Genomic DNA, 17,912 nt, shown 5'->3' with positions numbered 1-17,912 from the left:
TAGAATGTTTCTCAGAAGGATTCCATTGAAGGGGTTTTTTAAGCATAATTTCGACACGCGCATAATGACATTTTACGAAGATTACGGAGGCCGTGGGGCAGTTAGGAGACTGCAATAGATATATCACAATAGTGTATCCCAACTATAGAAATTCCACAGGTCCGACTTCTCAGTTGGGTAACTGGGTCAGAATACTCTGGTTTTTAGAGAGTTATGAGTTCAGGCAGTCTGCTTCTATACTTAACCATCGTGTGACAGGGTGCAGCCAAGAGGGGGGACCCAAATAGGGATTTGTAATGGGGTCCAGAACTCCAGGTGTCCAGGCAATATTAGAAAAATGTATATAGGGTGTCCTCACCCCCACAAGCCTGAGGTGGGGGATGGGACACATAGAGCAGGGCCATTCAGAGCTGTTTTGTACAGCAACAGCTGTGCGGCTAACCTCTCGCATGGTCATTTAACATACCTGTAACCTTTAACTGGTTTCATGGATATGTTAAATAGCCATGGCCATGCTTTGAGCCAGGGGGCATGGAAGTGACTTCTACCCAAGATGTAGATATAACTCCCCCAGGTTACAGCGCCTGCGTGAGAGCTTGAAGATGATTGGCTCCATGCCATGGGGCCACACCTGCCCAGACCTACTAAGGCAGCCCAGTAAAGCTGGAAGAAAACGGGAATGATGGCAGGTGTAACTGATTATAGGAGGAGCTGGAAATGGGGCTGCAGAGGAAGACTGGTGTGGGGATTTAAAACCAGGCGCAAGAGAATGCCTCTCCCTGTGTACTGTTCTATTTTGCTCTGTATCTGCTCTGAAAAGGAAACTGGGGATTCCAGGGAAGGTTAAAACTTCACACTATGTAGGAAAGTGAACAAGGGAAAATGTAAGATATGTAAATGAAGAAAGTATATAAAAGGATATCAGAAGGAAAAGGATTTTCCTTCGCACTTTGTATTTTTCTCTCTACCTGATCCCTCCAGAATTTGGCGGAGAAGGGGAGGACCACTCAGCTTTGGCGGAGTAGGTTGGGACCACATGGCTTTGGGGTGCTCTCGTTTGCCACGTGGCTTAGGCAGCAGGAGAGACTTTGCCTGGAAGAAAAGGGGAGAAAGGACTCTTGCTGGTGGGCCATGAGAAGGTGCCACATGGCTCTGGATTAACTGGAGAACGCGGCGGCAACATAGTGGATGGTGCTGGAACCGAGGGGCTGCCTGAACCACGGACTTCTACTTCTTTTCCTGAGACACGGTACCCCAGACTGGGCAAAGGGGAGAAGGAAGGACTGTGTGCGTTTGTGGGTATTCTAAAGAACTTTAGTATTTTAATGAAGACATTAAGTCATTACTCTAAGTCTGTATAATTTTTAAATAAATAATTCCTTTCCTTTTCACCAATCTCTGGCATTGAGAGACGTCTTTCCTCTGGTGGCGGGCAAAGCGAACCTAGTGGGGGGGACCCCTGGAGAAAAAAGAGGGGTCCTTTTGGTAATAGTATATCGTACACCGCCCCCCTGCCCTGTGGGGTCTGTTCTATAACAATTGTAGAAACCGCAACACAGCACTTCATCACGAGACCATGTCCCTAACAATGACCCCTCTGTGTATCCCAACCCGATCACTTAAGGTGAATTATTTTCTAAAAACCCTAGCCCTTTGGACAGCAGCCTGTGTCCCCAGGGATCTTATGAATGAAGAGTGGTGGGCCACTGCTGTTTTACCAGAAGCCAAGTTCCCCGCTTCAGGGTTCAATTAAAATTCTATTATTTAGGGACAAATAGCATCAGAATTTGCCTACTAACAAGAGTTTTTGTACAAATCAAATGGAAAAATATCTGGTTGTGTATAAAATTTTCCTAAAGGGCACTTTTTAGAAATCACTAAGTGGAAAATCACCAGAATGGAGTTTTGGGAGGTCTGGTTCCTGAGTCATTACCAGGCAGGTATAGTTTTCAATCTTGCATGGTTAGGGGAAAGATTTGAGGGTGATGGAGCAGAAAGAGCAGGTTTGGGGCAGGGTAGGGAATCATGGATAGAGATAGTTGGAAAGAAACCAAAATTATCTTCAAAGCTCTTCCAGCAGCTTTCCTTTTGGCTACTTTGGAATATAATGTATCTTCTTGAGGCTGAATGGAAAAAAGTCTTAACTTGCCAATTAGGGCTGGTCGATTTATTATCTAACACCTCCTAATTTGAGGTATATGAATCTACAATATTAAAGCTAACTTTTCTTTTGTGGCTTTCTGCCTATCCACTCTTCCAGAATTTTGCTACTTGCCAGATTGAAACTTGCTGCTTTGGGAGAGTCTCACTTTCTCAAGATTGACTAATCTTCCGTGTGTTCTGGATCAAGTTCATCAAGGCTTCCTAACCTGCAGCAATGCTACCTTTTGGAGGAAGGCTTCCGGAACCAAACCCAGTGTGTACACACGCCGCTGGCACCTAGAATGGGGGTGCGAAGATAGCCCCAGCAGCTGCGTACACACTGGGCAAACCCAAATCTCCAGAACGTGTTCTGCAACACAATCGCACGCCATTTCTCTTATGCGGACCTTCCTAAGAGCAAAGTGCACTAAAATGTACCTACAGTCGATCTGATTTGTACAAATTAACGACAGGTCATTTGTCAGATACCCATAGAGTGTGATGCTGGGCTTGGACAACAAACAAACCTATCTCCCTCCCGGCTCTGAAAAAACAAAAACAAAAAAACCCCTCCTTCCTGGGCTGCTTTGCTTATTTGCAGGATGTCTGTTACTTTTGTTTGTTACATTCACGTTTGCAAGCGCCACCGCCGTTGGCGAGGTCTCTTAAACTGGGGGAAGTGGGGTGTCCATCCCAGCGTTGAGATTCCCGCCGCGCTAGGACCCAGCGGAAGAAGCGCCTCAGCAAGACTCCGGAGCGAGACCATGGGGGCTAGCCAATCAGAAGCCGCCTTTGCGCAGCCTGCTGCCAATCGTACCCGCCCTTGCTGCGTGCAGCATGGGATATTTAAAGGTGCGCGCTGGCGCCAAGTAGTCGTGGTGCTTGGGTTTGGGTGTATGGTGCGCGGCGGTCATGGCTAGTCACATCGTGCTCTACAACGGCGCCAAGATGCCCACCGTGGGCCTGGGCACCTGGAAGGTAGGTTTGGCAGAGAGAGCATCGTGCTTCTCTCTTCGGCCTCCGCGCAGTTTGGGCGGGGGCGGGGAGATGGACCTGGAGTGACCCTCCGCCTGGACGTCCGGCCTCCGAGGAGCCACAGTTGGGCATTCCTGGGCGGCAAGGTGGGCCAGGCAGGCGGTCCGGGGGTTTGGGGTGCGGGAGGGGCTTGGAAGGCCCGCGGAAGGCCGACTCTGTAGACAGTTGGTGGATTTGGACCCCAGGCCGCACTTTGAATCCAATCCCAGCTGGAAAAATACTAAAAGGAACCCAAGGCTAAGTGGGCTTCCCGGACCCCCGCCGCTGTGGCCCGGAGATGGATCTGGAAGACCCAGGGGGCGTTGTGCGCTGGCGTTCACATCCTGAGGGCGCTTGTGGTGCCGCTCCTTTGTTTTTTCCCCCAATAATTTGTCCTTAATCAGTTCCGGTTTTTCTCTCTAAGGGAATAAGCGTCTAAAGGTAAGCCCGGAGACTGCAGGTAATTAAATTAGGTGGCTCGAGTTTGCCCAGAACGCATCCATTTCCACGTCCCCAGATGCACAGCGCTGAGCCAAACCCTTTAGCTGGGCGTGTCACTTTGGGGTGTCGTGGGAACTCCGCAGAGAATCTGTGCTCTGGCGGTTACTGGCTGCCCGTGGGAAACTGTTAGCAGGCATCAGTACTAAAACTGGCTCCAAAACCTTATCACCACTGAAATCTCTTAACTCACATCGTCCTTAAGAAGTGGTGAGGAATAAAATGGATTGTCTGATTATCTGAAAATTAGGGGGCACAGAAGGTGGTTATTATGGGCATTGGGGGAAAACCCAGTATTTTTAAGCTGCTTATAAGGTCAGTTCAGGTATTATATACTACGTCCCACAGCTGTGACCCAGATTTTCCCAGGAACTTTGACTGTGGGCCTGCATATTGGGTATTTACAGACAGACGGGCTGGGGGGACACAGGATTGACTTGTACCCCTGCTGGGATTTCAGATAGAACAGAGGATGGTGCTTACTTACATCTACCCTAAAACCTGCGGTTGAAAGTTGGTAAATACAAGGTGAATAAGAAAAGGGTCCTAGCAGTGGGGGGGGGGGGGGGGAGGCAGACAACTGTAACTGAACAACAATAATTTTTTTTAAAAGGGTCCTAGAGTTGCCTCATGTGGAAAATATTTCTTGGCCAAAGTGGTTGGAATGTTAGTTATTCTGTATTTCCTTTGAAAAGTTTAATGGTGGCCCTCAGGGTGTAATTGGATTATGGCAGTGACACTGAGTTAAATTCCATCAGTGGCAGGTTATTCTCTCGGAATAGACGTGAAAAGATGTTTCCTTGGCAATACCAGCTTACAGTTTCTATCACAGTGATGTAGTCCATAGGCACACACACCCGGAACTGTACCCAAAGCCCCGCGGAGCAATCCTTAGCCTTACTAGGCGGGGTGCCTTCCGAAATTTTTTTATTCCCTGTTTTCAGCAAGCGTGGTCCTGACCTTAGGCCCCTCATTTGAAAATCTCTACTGTCAGGCACATAAGGAGTAAAAGTTGATAAAAGAGGGCTTTTCATCATCCACCCAAGCACTTAAAACCCTGCAAAGGTGTGTATTTATTTAAAATAACACAAAATCTGTGTTTAGCCCATTTCTGCAGGCAAAGTTCATTGAGGGCTAGGGTAGTGTCTGCCTTGTTCACCTGTATTTCCGGCGCTTCTCACAGTGCCTGGTAAGTAGCAGGTACCAAAAGATAACTTAAGATTTCAGGGAGTGGAGAGATGAGGTCTGTCCTGAATTGTATGGTGACGTGACAAGGGTGGGCATCGTGAAATAAATGATGTAAGTATAGGCCTCCTTCACAGATGCTGGACAAGAGACAGGGTGGCCCCAGTACCATTTGCTTATCTCCATGAGGACCGTGGGAGACTGCGCGTGGGTGTGGCTCCTTGTTCCCATGGGTCTTTCCTGTCCTGGGGACTGTGTTTGTACCGTTGGGACTGTTCTCGGAGTCTGCACTCTTCTCATTCCAAGGACCGGGATAGCCAACTTAAACTGAAGCAGACAAAAAAAAAGTTTGTTTGACGTGGCGATTCATTGACTGTAGAATGACCTCTGGAATACCAGTTTCAGGGGTATAAATGTAACCCTCATCTGTTCCTCAATCCCATTTCCCTCCAGCAGCTCCTGGCTCACATCCTCCCAGCAGAATGAGATGGTGTTGGTGCCACCTTAAGGCCAAAGATTGACTCTCACGGACCTGGCTTGGGTCATCTCTCTGCACCAATACCAGTCACTGGTAGATACCAGGCCTGAGAAATGTGCCCACCCTTTGCCTGGTTGGGGGCTCCAAGGAGCTAGGCTGGCACAGTACAGGGCTCTGCAGAGAAAGTCAGGGTTCCATTAAGTCTGAAGAAAGCCAAAGGCATGCTGGGCAGTTTCCCCCACCTGGGTCTCTCACTTGTTCTCTTTCTTGGGAAGGGGTGTGCTCTACCCTCACTGCACACATCAGCGACAGTTGTGCCCGGTACGCCACAGAGAGGCCGTGGTAGTTAATGTCTCCTGTGCTGCTCTGTTCCTTCAGCCACGAGGGGTAAGGAAGGCCACAGGTGCAGCTTCATAAGTCCTCCAGGAAAGAAGAGATTGCCAGACCACCTGAAGTTACTCCTTGGTCTAACACCTGAGTTAGCATCGCCACCCCACCTCCCTGCTCCCCTCCATGGTGGTGAGCAAGCTCGGGGCACTATCAGGTCACGCTCTGATTCCCAGGTCTCCCTGTTCTGTGCCCGCCCCCACCCCACCCATCTGTTCCCAACAGCTGGCACCCAAAGAGCAGATGTCTGCAGCTGTGGATGGCCCTGGGGAGTTTTCCTTTCCATTCTTTCCTGGCCCAGCTCCCCGGAGATGCACACTATTTCTGGTCTACAAGCCATTGCACACACGCTTACTTTTCATCTCTCACGTCCGAGCAGGAGATGGCGTGAGTGTCTGTGCATGTGGTCCATCTGGGTGAAGCTTGATGGCCATGCAGACAGTCCTTCCTCCTCGACAACCGCTCCCCACACCTGTGCTGGTCACTTGGAGAGTTTGGGCACAGCCAGCCAGCCAGGCAGCCAGCTTCTTTGTAGCCGTGACTGCGAACCATATGGTGATCTTCCAAGTTTCTGGTGGAGTGAGAATTGACGCCCAGGTCTTCGAATCTGTATCAGTATTCTTGACTTTGTAGTAATCTCCCAGAACTGCTTTTAAAAACAAAGGATTCCCGATGTCCGCATCCGTGCACACACAGAGAGAAAGGAAAGTACAGGCGTTTACTGAGCTGAAACCTAGTGGGAATTGGCTAAACATTTACAGCGGTTTTTGGAATATTTGGGGCTGTTGGAAGGCAATGGTAACCCTCATTGTCTTGGGACCCTAATAGATTCAGGTAGTGGGGGGTTTTTTATACAGTGGTTTGTAAATCAACAGATGTGAAGGAACAAGGAAGTGAATGTCTTTGCACATTTTTTAAGGTGATCTGGGCTGCTTTTAAGTCGTCAGATGACCCTGAAATGAATCAGTGTGGCATTTCACCTCCTTCGCCTGAGGGCCAGGAGTTAGACTCTGCCCGGGGAGCCGGCAGAGCAGGAGCAGGCGCTTCGCAGGCGCTTCACAGGCGCTTCAGCGAGGAGTGGCAGGCTCGCTCTGCCCTCCTCCAGTTGTGTGCAAATGCCGCCCTCTGTTTCCTTTCAGTCCCCTCCAGGCAAAGTGACAGAAGCTGTGAAGGTGGCGATTGGCCTCGGGTACCGCCACATTGACTGTGCCCACGTGTACCAGAACGAGAGTGAGGTGGGCGTGGCCATCCAAGAGAAGATCAAGGAGCAGGTGGTGAAGCGCGAGGACCTCTTCATCGTCAGCAAGGTGCGGCTCTCGGGAGCCTGGGGTGTAAGGTTTTCTTTCACAGTTGTTCATTGACGGCATCAGATTGGGAGCCGAGGCCATACTCTGGGGCCTCTTCATATAGCTGCAGTTACCACTGCTGGCTGGAGGCCACAGGGGGCACTCCAGGGCGCACCCATCCGTGGTTGTCTATTGGGTGGTCGTTCCACCTGGACCCCTTGTAGAGGAGCCCCTTGCTAAAGAGGCTAAGGGGGTGGGTTGGTGCTTTCTTTCCAGGACTTACCTTGAGGGTGGGACTTGGTTCCCATCTAAGAGTGGGTCTGCACTGCTGGCCACTGCCTTTTACCTGGCTGCTGTTGGTGCCCAGAGGACACCTGGTGGGAGGATCTCTCAGGGAAAATCACCCTGAGAGCTCATGCGTAGGACCCAGGGCTGTTGCCAGCCTGTCCGTTCTATTTTATGCCTTTAGTTTGGTCCTTCTGAGAGAGATCTTTGACCTGATTATCTCATGTTCCTTTGGGAAGTTAGGACCCCCACTGTGAGGGGGCATGTCCTTCACCACCATGTCCAGCATTGTGGTGATGTGGGTGGGTGGTGACAGGAAAGTGAGTCCTCTGGCTTCAGGCTGCCTGGCTTCCAGCGGGGAAAACAGCTTCCTGCGTGGCAGTGGTAAGATGTGTTGTCTCGCTGGCTTCAGCTGTGGTCCACATATCACGAGAAAAGCCTGGTGAAAGGGGCCTGCAAGAAGACACTCAGCGACCTGAAGCTGGACTACCTGGACCTCTACCTTATTCACTGGCCCATCGGTTTCAAGGTATGGGGCGCAGGGCTCGGGTGTGGCCTGGGGCACACAGGGTCCCCTTTGCTGGCAGGTGACGAGAGTGCACACGCTCTGTGCGGTGTTACTGCTTGAGGCGCAGTCCCCAGGCCAGCAAGGGGGACCTCACCCCACTGCTTAGACATCAGTCTTGGGCCCTCTCCCCCCACGATTTCGGAGTCCAAACCCCAGTGACTCAGCTGCACGGTCCAGAGTTAGAGGAGCCCTGCACTGGGTCAGCTGGTGAGTGCACAATATACAGCCTTGGGACAGCAAACATGGCTCCGGTGACATTTCTGCCCTTAGCCACGGGCGTCGGCAGTTATCCCCACCCTCCCTGGAGGCATGCGCACACACTCTTGCCCTGCAGCTCTGTGTGTGTGTGTGGTCCTGCATGCCACACGCGTGCTGCATCCAGTGGAGGCCCGGAGCGCACTCACGGGCAGGGTGACTCTGCACTGAAGGAATCTCACGTCACTGCGTCCTTCGCCGCCTTCGTTCCAGCTACAGGCTCAGTTAGATGGGAAGTGTGGGTTTGACCCTATAGCTCTATTTCCTTGTGCTGCGTGGTGTCAGGGTCTGACTTTCATCTCTTGTGTTTCATGAGAAGCCAGCAAGGCTCGGTGAGGCGGTGGCCCCATAGGCTGGTGACCCAGCCAGGGCGTGGGCCCCACGAGTCCTGGCCTTGAGTCCTTCCTCCACCCACACACTGCTACCCGTGGCGGGATTGTCTCACTGACCCAGGATGAGGCATTTCCATCTGACAGCTGAGACCCCTCTTTCAGAGCAAGGGTGGGGCTTCTGCCACTGTCTGCCTGTTTCTTTTTCCCACGGACCCAGATTTGCCCGATTATCTTCTAAAGCCTTCGCCAGCTCTTGTAGTTCAGAGTATTTTTAAAACTTGGCTTTTGAAGATGCAGGCCCCCAGCACAGCTGCGAAGGGCCGTACTGATCATTTGCGTTTGGTTGTAATGACAGTCTGGCAGCGACTTTTTCCCGCTGGACGCGAGAGGCAGCGTGATTCCCTCGGACACCGACTTTCTGGACACGTGGGAGGTAAGGCTGTCCCTGATGCCGCGTGCTCCTTCTTCAGCGCTGGTTTCCGGTGGTCCTTGTGAGGGGGCAGGTGTGAGTTCTGCCACTCCGTCCTCACCTGAGGACGTGCTTACTGGTTTAGAGAGAGGGGGAGGGAAGGAGAGCGAGAGGGAGACAGACGTCAGTGCGAGAGACAAACATCGATTGGTTGCCTCTTGTATGCGCCCTGACTGGGAATTGAACCCACAGCCTTTGGGTTTACGGGACGATGCTCCAACCGAGCCACACTGGCCAGGGCTCTGTCTCCATTTTTGCTCTTCCTTTTGGTTTAAGCCAGCCTGGTGTCTGCCTTTGTGTCTCTGGCTTCCCAAAGGTCTGACTCTGGCATTGGAGAGTAAGGGTGGGGCTGGTGCCAAAGATGCTCCCGACCCTGTCCTGTGGGGCACAGGTCAGGTGCGAGCAGGCCCTCTTTTGTCTTCAGGTCATGGAAGAGCTGGTGGACGAAGGGCTGGTGAAAGCTATCGGCATCTCCAACTTCAACCATCTCCAGATTGAGAAGATCTTAAACAAACCTGGCCTAAAATACAAGCCAGCAGTTAACCAGGTAAACATGCAGCAGGGCAGCTGGTGGGCACGACGGGCACTTGGCACTCCCTGATTCTGCCCGGTGCTTCTTGTTCACGTCCCCTGGGGGGCAGCAGGGGCCAGGTCCTGGGCGCTGGCAGGGTCCTCTGTGGGGATTCAGCAGGACAGCGGCACATCTGGGAGCGCAGCTTGTGGGAGAGGAGGGTTTGAGCCTGGCTCATGAGGGCTTGGGTCTCACAGCCACCTGCAGACGTTGAGACCCTCAGACCTGTCACAGGTGACAAGTGGCCAAAGCCAGAAAAATCCCTGAGGGCCCATGGCCACGTTCGTCGGTGCCAAGGTTATTCTTGTTCACGTCAAGGGCACTAGCTGGGGAATGTAGCTGCTGTCACGGCTTATCTGGGAGATAGGACGCTGGCCACACGTGATTTCCTGTCTGGCGGGGTCTGGGACGTGGCACGGGGAGCCCTGCTGTGGGCGCTGTCGCCTGTGCCCCGAGCTGCAGCAGCCCCCTGTTCCCACTTGCAGATCGAGTGCCACCCGTACCTCACGCAGGAGAAGCTCATCCAGTACTGCCACTCCAAAGGCATCGTGGTGACCGCCTACAGTCCCCTGGGCTCTCCCGACAGGCCCTGGTGGGTTCCTGTGGACCACACTTTCTGTCACTTGGGGAAGATTAGAAATGGCCACAGAGGAGAAAACTTCAGCGTCAAGGAAAGTGGCTCTGGGGCTAATTTGCAGACCTTCCCACGAGCTTTGTGCTTGGGTTTCCTGGTTGGCATCGCTGGTAGCAAGAGGCCTGCTCTTTGCCCAGAGGGTTGGGGGTTCACAACCAGGCTTCGGATTGGGGGGAGATGGGCAGGCTGCTCTCTGAGGTGGATGGAGTTAGGTCGGGGCATCAGCTGTTTTGAGTGGCAGCACTGATGGTTGCTCACACGGGCCATCTTTCTGCCTCCAGGGCCAAGCCTGAGGACCCTTCCCTGCTGGAGGATCCCAGGATCAAAGCCATAGCTGACAAGTACAATAAAACCACAGCCCAGGTACGGCCATTTCCAGGTGCTTCTGACTGTCTCCAGAACTGCATTTGTGGTGGTCCTAGTGAGCTGGGCGGGGGAGGTGACCGAGCCCTGTCAAGCCCTCTTGGGAGTGTGGCTTGGGGTCCTGGGGTGTGTTGTAGACTGGACACTGAGTGGGGAGTTAAAATACCGCCATGTGGCCTGGGAATAACAGTGCCTGCTCGCCACCCTCCCAGGCTGCTGTGAGGGGTAGCATCTCCATAGGTGAAGGCGCATCTCTGTGCTCCTAGCAAAGCTCTTGTTGTCAGCTGCACAGACATGCTGTTGTCCTACCTAGTGGCAGTGGGAGTTCCTGGTCTGTGGGCTGTCTCCTCACGGGCAGGATGCCTGGGAGACACCGAAGTGCATTGCGTGGTGGCTGAGAGCAGAGCTCTGGGGTCAGACCTTGAGTGCCACCCTCCCTGCCACTGGGAGTGACCCTGACGTCTCTGAGCCTTGCCTTTCTCAGGGGAAGTTCTAGAATTTCCCCCTCCCAGTTACGGAGACAAGAGAGTAAGTGGGGTGATGGCACAGTGTTCTTGGTGTGCTCACGCGCTCGGCACATCTGCTCCCAGGTTCTGATCCGGTTCCCCATGCAGAGGAACTTGGTCGTGATCCCCAAGTCGGTGACACCTGAACGCATTGCTGAGAACTTCCAGGTGAGGTACTGGCTGCCCGCCCTGGTTCTGCTCAGTGGAGAAGGATGGGGGTGGGGTGGCTGGGACGCTTCCTAGGATCTCGTCCAGTCCCTGCAGTGTTGTGTGGGGGCCCCACCCTGTCACGTCTAGGTCAGGGAGCTGCCCTCAGCAGGCTGCAGTGAGCACGCCTTGGACTCGGGACAGTGGCTCTTCCTGGGTGGAGGCACTGGTTAGGGGTGGGCCCTGTGCCTCAGTTTACCCCCTCTGCATGCACACTCCTGCGGAGGCTCCTCAGTGATTTGCCCTGAGAAATGGTGCATGAGTGACGCTGGGTTTGCAGCAGGGCTGCGTTAGCTACCTCAGTTTCCCCAGGTGTAAAATGACAATTCAGGGGTTGTCAGGAAGATTAAACGCCACATGTCAAAGGGCTGCACACTGTGCTTGTTGCCCTAGTAAGTGCGCCCAGGAACGCTGCTGTGCTGCTGATGGGACTGTGGTCTGCCCACCCCTCCTGCCAAGACCCCGTCCCACGGTGGGCAGAGCAGCAGGCCTGGCGTCGGGGCCCTGCAGGCACCTCCTGAGCCAATTGGCCGGCCTGGCATCACGCCCTCGCTGCCCCCCACACTGCTGATGCGGGTCTGGGGGAGCAGAGCTGCTCTGGGAGAGGCCTGCGTCTGCGCTCCCCGAGCAAAGCAGCTCCACCGCGGCCACACCGTCCTTGCCCAGGCTCTGGTTTCCAGTATCTGTTTCCACAGTGAACAACTGGTTTTGCCAGTTCACTGGCCACAGGCTGTGGCTGTGGCGTGTGCCATTGGTCCCCTGGGAGACTAGAGAGGCCTGGGGAGGGGAGAGGAGCGTATTGGTGTTAGGGGAGAATTTTCTCCTTCCCTCAGATGTTCTGACTATTCGAGATGAAGTGGTAAAACAGTGACCACCCATGGGAAACACGTCATGCTAGAGATGGACCCTTTGTCAGAAAAGAATAAGTTTGAAATGACCAATGTCATAGAGCTCCCGTTTTATTTGCACTTCCTAGCGTGTAGTCCTTGCACAGTTCTGCAAGGTCGTAACCCCAGAGTCTGCAGCAGACTTCCTCTTGCACATTCTGTGGTCGTCAGACGCTGAGGGCGCCGTGTGAGGCCTGCCCTCCCGGTATCCCTGGGTGCCACTCAGGGCCTGCCCGCTGGCCTCTGCGCCGGCCGCATCTCCCCTGCGACCATGGTCATCATGCAGATGGTCCTCCCGCTACACGGTCTTGCTCTCGCTGTCCAAACCTTAGTTGGCATCTGGGGCCCGCCTCAAACCCTTTGGCCACGGCCTTCAGTTCCCCAGCTGGACTTCGGGCCGGGCCCCCTGGGTGCCCCGCACGCTCTGTGGGGCACCTCTCACACAGTGCACTGTCAGTCCCTCCGTGTGTGACAGCTGTGGCGCTCCCTTGGCTTCTTTGTAAACTTAGGCAGAGACATGTCCTTCCCATCCTTTGGTTCCCTGGTGCTGAGCACGGCACCAGGGCCCGGCAGTGGTCTTGGAATGGACTAAACAGAATAAAGAGTACGATTTGCTGGGAGGTTCTGGAAGGGAAGGACTGTTCAGTGTCTCCTGTGGTACTGAGCCGAAACCTGGGCCTTGTCTGGGTAGTGGCTGCACTGTCTCTGAGTTCAGTCTCCCTTCCTCCCCGCCCCGCTCAAGCGGCCTCTCCTCAGCTTCCCGCACAGAGCTGCTGGGCGCCTTGGGTCTGCGCTTAGTGCTCATCGGACGCTTTCTTCCCCTAGGTCTTCGACTTTGAGCTGAGCATCGAGGACATGGCCACCTTACTCAGCTACAACAGGAACTGGAGGGTCTGTGCCTTGGTGAGGTGAGTGGGCCCGGGGCAAGCATCGGATGCTGCAGAGCGAAGGCCTGACTCCCCAAGGCCTTGGGCGCAAGGCCTGCTCCCTCGGCCGTTCTCACTTGCGTTCTCACACGTGTGCAGCCAGAAACATTTCGTCCTGTGTCAGCTGAACCACACCCCGCCCCGGGGAAGATGCCAAGGCATCTGCTCTAGAGTCTTCTCGTCCTGGGCCAGGTGCATGGTTGGCCTGACCTGCAGTAACTGCGCATTTTAGCGCTCAGTTTCCAAATCTTACTGTAGATGAAAACCCAAGGGTCCTGGGTGGTTCCTGTCCCACCTTCATGGAAGAATACGCCTGTGACTCTGTCTGGTAATGACTAATGAAAGGGGCTTAGTAGGGAGCGTGGTGCTCGGGGCCCGAGATCACCCTGTTCTGGCGCTGACATGCCACTGGACTCCAAGAAAGTCACTCAGCCCCTCTGACTGGCACAGAGCCACCCACGGGCCCTCCAGCTGCACCTTTGCTGGCTCCTTGTGTCCTTCTGACTTGCAGTTTGGAACCTGAGGGAGGTAAGAAAGAAGGCCATTGATTTTCCTCTGTCAGTGCAGCAGCTAAGTTCAAGGCCCATTTTCTGCTTTAAGGAAGAAACGTTCCATTTTCCAGGGGAGACGAAGAATCTCCTCTCCTGCTGTTTTTATCATCTGTGCTCTCGGCTGGTTTCTGCTCTGTCTCCTTAGTCATTAGTTGATCTTCTAAGCAAACTGTGGACACTCCCTGGGACAGGGTGGCTGCTGGTTTTCTCTTCCCAGCCTCTGGGTGCTCTCTGTCCTGCTCAGAGTTTGTGCCGCCGGTGGCATTCACCACCAGCTGTGCATCTTGGTCGATAACTCCTGTGTTCTGGTGTGAACGCGCTCAGGCGCGGGTTGTGGTCTGTCACACCAGGGCCCGTTCTGATGTCCCTGTGTGTGTTACTGGTACTGAGCCTTCAGACATTGAAACTGGTTTTGGATCTAGTGGGCGGGGGAGAGAAGAGAATCTTCCGCTGAGTGACATCCATTCTGCCTTGAGGATCTCCCCGACATGCACTCAGTTCCCTTTCCACTGGTCACATGATTATTGAAGCTCTCGGGGCTGACAGACCACAGGGGTTTTCTCACTGATCCCGTTATATGTAGGCGTCCTCCGCGCCCCAGCGCGGTTCTGGAAACCACTATCAGATGACCTGTGGGCTGCTGGTGTTTGGCGGGGGTGAGTTGGGGAGGGAGAGGCTGTCTCCAACACTCCCGGGTCACCCAGGAAGCTTTGGGAACTGTACATACACGCACATACATGTACATACTGCCTCCATTCGGCAGAGGTACTGAGCTTGTGTTGGGGACGTAATGGCATGTGGTATTTACATACCTCAGGCTTGGTGGGATGCAAAAAAAAAAAAAAAGCAGACCATGGGGAACTTTTTGAATGGTTCTGAATATTTGAATAAGAGTTAAATGCCCCAAGCTGGGTCTGCCCTGGGCCCTCACACTCTGCCTAACCAGTTTTTCCAACATGATTGCCATTACGCTCCCAACACAAGCAGCTGGCCCACCCTGCCAGATGGGGCTGTGGGCCGTGGCAGACACACCCGCAGCTCTCCAGCCCCAGGTGGACGCCCGCCTGTCCCCTCCCCTGTTTCTTTTATCAAATCCTCCACTACTCCGCTGGGTCCCCTTAGGCTCCCGCCCTTACCAGGAGACTTCTGGAGGTGACGGTGCCCTCTGTCGGGGTACACGGAGCACTTTCTCTGTCACACGCACAGGCTCTGAACATTTCTCGTGTGGTTATCACACATTAAATGTTAAGGTGGTAAGACGCCCTCTGGTCCGGCCTGCTAGGCTGAGCTACCAGGAGGCAGGAGTCATGTCTTGCTGCCCTGGGCGCCCCAGGCACAGTGCCGGGCACACGGGAAGGCGGCACCTGACGTGCAGTCCCGGAGAGCCCATGGCAGCTGCCTTACAGGCCTTTATTTCTACCTGCAACGAGACACTCACCATTTCTGCCTTTTTGTAACTTATTACAGTTGAAATCTCTTGAAAAGCTAACACGTTCCTCTTTTCTCCTGACAGCTGTGTCTCCCACAAGGATTACCCCTTTCATGAAGAGTTTTGAAGCCGAGGGGCCCTGCTCATCCCCAGTGACCTGCAGCCTTCCCTCCTGCCTCCTCTTCCCTGTGTGTAGAGTAGAATGGCCCATGTCCCTTGGCGGTCTGCAGATGAACCAGAGAGGGCCTGGCCGGCCCAGCCTTGGGTCCGAAGAATAGTCGGAGTAGAGTCTCTTTCAGTTCCCTTTGCCCGTCTTGTCCTGCAAGAAAGTGCAGCCTCGATATCCTTTCCTAAGTTGAATCTACAAAGTGAAAATTAGCGCCACTAACAAGTGGGTCTGGGCTGCTTGGAACTGGAATCCTTTCAGCCAGCCTTTTCCTTGCCTCAAATAACAAGTACTTTTGTGAGCCTGGTGCTGTTCGTTTGGTTTGCTGTGTTGAAATGACTCATCGCCTTCTGTCCCACTTGACCTTCATCCCTTTGTCCCCCACGAAGCAGCCCATTTGACTCTGCAACACGGGGACTGGGCATACTTCCTTTTGGTGGGGGACCCCGTCAGCCAGTATTTTATCCATCTAGCTTTAGGGTGATGGGTCTCATCTGGCTGCACATTGGAGTCGGCGGGGGAGCCACAAATGCCAGCGATGTCTGGACCTCATTAGCCGTCTGGAGACAATCTAATTAGTCCGAGAGGTAGGAAGCCGGGACGTCTGGAGTCCGTGTGCCCCACAGGGGTTCTAATGTGTAGCCAAGATGAGAGCCACAGCTTAGGGCCAAGCCAGGTTGTGAACCCATTTGTCATTTCACAAAGGACTTGATCGTTACTCCTACCTGTGAAAACCCAAGTCCAGCTGACTAAGCAGCACTGCTCGCAAGGAATGCTTGCGTGAGCTCCTGGTCGAGACTGGAGGGAAGAAGAGCTGTGTCTCTCTCAGCTCTGGCTGCCGTGCAAAATGCCACAGTCAGGGTGTGCTGCGACCAAAGCGGGGTCAGGGGTCAGGTGGAGTCCCTGCTCTGGGATGCAGAGGAGGGAACTGTTTATTGGTAAAGTCAGGCTACGTTTATTGAGCAAGCTTGAAGCAGAGCATGTGAAAGACAAACTACAAGGCTAGGTACATTTTATTTTTCTAAGAACATTTGCTCCTCGGTACAGTGATCGAGCAAGCGGCCAAGCCATTCTTTTCTTGCAACAATCAATCTCCTGCGGCCTAGGGCAGCTGTGCTGAACCCAAGGCCTGCATTCCAACTCCCTTGGCACACATCCTCTTTGCCTCTCCACAGGGCACCTTAAAGCAACACATTGCTTTCTCACAGCTCAGGAGGCTGGGAGTCAGCTCAGGGTACCTGCGTGGTCAGGTGCGGTGAGGGCTCACTTTCTGGCTTGTAGATGGCCGCCTTCCCACTCACCACGTGACAGAGAAGGATGAATGTTTGCACTAGGGTGGTGAAAGTAAAGTTCTCCCCCCCGTTATTTTATCTTTTTTACTTTTACAAATGCTGTTGCTTTTGTTAATAATGTTTCCTTACCCAAAGTAAAATTGACAACAGCCAGGAAGAGGATGGGATAGAAAGGTATTGACTTCAAATTTCGTAGACCAGTTGCCTTGTAGCTCCCTTTATCAGATGACCACGGCCCCTAAGGAGTAGGTGGCCCTAACTGCTTGGCACGCTATCCAACTGTAAGAAGTTGAAAACTGGCTGCTAGCCTCACCCAGGGGTGACAGCACCAGGCCCCTGAGCTGCCTGCATGGAGCCAAGTGGGGGCACTCAGAGCCCCACCACTCTCAGCCTGGCAGCCCTGGGCCCAAGCCTCTCTTCCTGGCACCTGCTGGTCATGGTGGTCCCGTTTCCCCTGCTGGAGAGGCAGGTCCTGTCTTACCCCAAGTTAAACTGCAGAACCTCCTCCCTCACCCTCTAAATCATCAAGCGTAGGCTATTGCTTTATTATGCTAGGTCATGTTCACCGCGACCTAGTCCCAACACTTTTTTTCTCAGTCAAGAATTGGCTTAAACACACTTTGGGAAAACTGAGTAGTACCTACTAAGTTTTTAAGTCAGCTGCCTGCCTTCTCGATCCCTGAGTAAAAACACATCAATACAAGACTTGAAAAGTCAGCCAGGAGCCCCTAGATAAAAGGCCTGCCCTGCCCTCCAGCAGAGCCTGAGATGGTATCTAGGAGAGTGTCCTTGCCGAGGAGCCTGGCCTGGGTTTGCGGGGGAGGAAATCAAGGCCTCTCGCAAAGCACTCGGTTCTGTTCAGAAGATAAAATAGGGCTGTGTGTGCCGGGTCAGGGCCAGCTTCACACCACTGCTCACGATTGATCTGAGGCTGGAGCAGATAAGACATGAGGGGGTCTCTGCGGATAGAGGCCTCTTTTCCCACGGCCAGCCCCTGCCCCTCCCCTTTGTGGGAATAAAATCCTCACAGCCTTTGGGGCAGGTTCCGGTCCAGCCTCACGGCTCAGGTGGAATCACCATGATGGAGTGAAATACAAAATACATCCACCAAACAGTTGGAATTCCACCAGAACACGGTTTAACCCAAGAGGATCGTTAATAAGACCAACTGAAAGATGGAACAAACTGTATAGAATCACAGGGGCAATAAAACCTGTGCTTGGAAAACCTCCGAGCAGAGCTGCTGTGGACTTGGTTCACACAGCAGTTTCTAGAATCTAGTTTCACACAGGCCTCTCAGGGCCAAGTCTGATGTTTTAGGGCGGTGTCTGTGGCACTGGCTAATGGAAGAGTCATTTCAGAGCCCTGGGTGGTACCCAGCCAGAAGCATGACCCGGGCAGGCTTCCTAGAAGGACTAGAGGGACTGTTTGGGGACTGCCTTTGGAAGGTCATGGCTCTCTGCGATCCAGTGCCAGGTCAC

The 17,912-nt window shown here is 53.5% G+C and overlaps 1 protein-coding gene across 1 annotated transcript; it reads left to right on the top strand.

The window, feature by feature from the left end:
• Window positions 1-2,975: 2,975 nt before the first annotated feature.
• AKR1B1 (aldo-keto reductase family 1 member B) lies at window positions 2,976-15,440 on the top strand. The gene is made up of 10 exons (XM_024555121.4): window positions 2,976-3,120; window positions 6,844-7,011; window positions 7,688-7,804; window positions 8,786-8,863; window positions 9,324-9,446; window positions 9,956-10,062; window positions 10,386-10,467; window positions 11,058-11,141; window positions 12,893-12,975; window positions 15,058-15,440. Exons 1-10 carry the CDS (start codon window positions 3,055-3,057, stop codon window positions 15,098-15,100), a joined length of 951 nt encoding a protein of 316 aa, XP_024410889.1. The 5' UTR covers window positions 2,976-3,054; the 3' UTR covers window positions 15,101-15,440.
• Window positions 15,441-17,912: the final 2,472 nt, after the last annotated feature.

Source organism: Desmodus rotundus, chromosome 6 (genome assembly GCF_022682495.2).
Source record: "Desmodus rotundus isolate HL8 chromosome 6, HLdesRot8A.1, whole genome shotgun sequence".
Lineage (NCBI taxonomy): Eukaryota > Metazoa > Chordata > Mammalia > Chiroptera > Phyllostomidae > Desmodus > Desmodus rotundus.
Note: the sequence above shows the minus strand (reverse complement) of the source record. Positions and strands in the feature narration are given on the sequence as shown.

Coding starts and splice junctions, on each gene's coding strand:
- AKR1B1 (XM_024555121.4), top strand. CDS start 3,055: ATGGCTAGTCACATCGTGCTCTACAACGGCGCCAAGATGCCCACCGTG. Junction 7,805..8,785: donor ACTGGCCCATCGGTTTCAAG/GTATGGGGCGCA, acceptor TTGTAATGACAG/TCTGGCAGCGACTTTTTCCC. Junction 12,976..15,057: donor AGGGTCTGTGCCTTGGTGAG/GTGAGTGGGCCC, acceptor TTCTCCTGACAG/CTGTGTCTCCCACAAGGATT.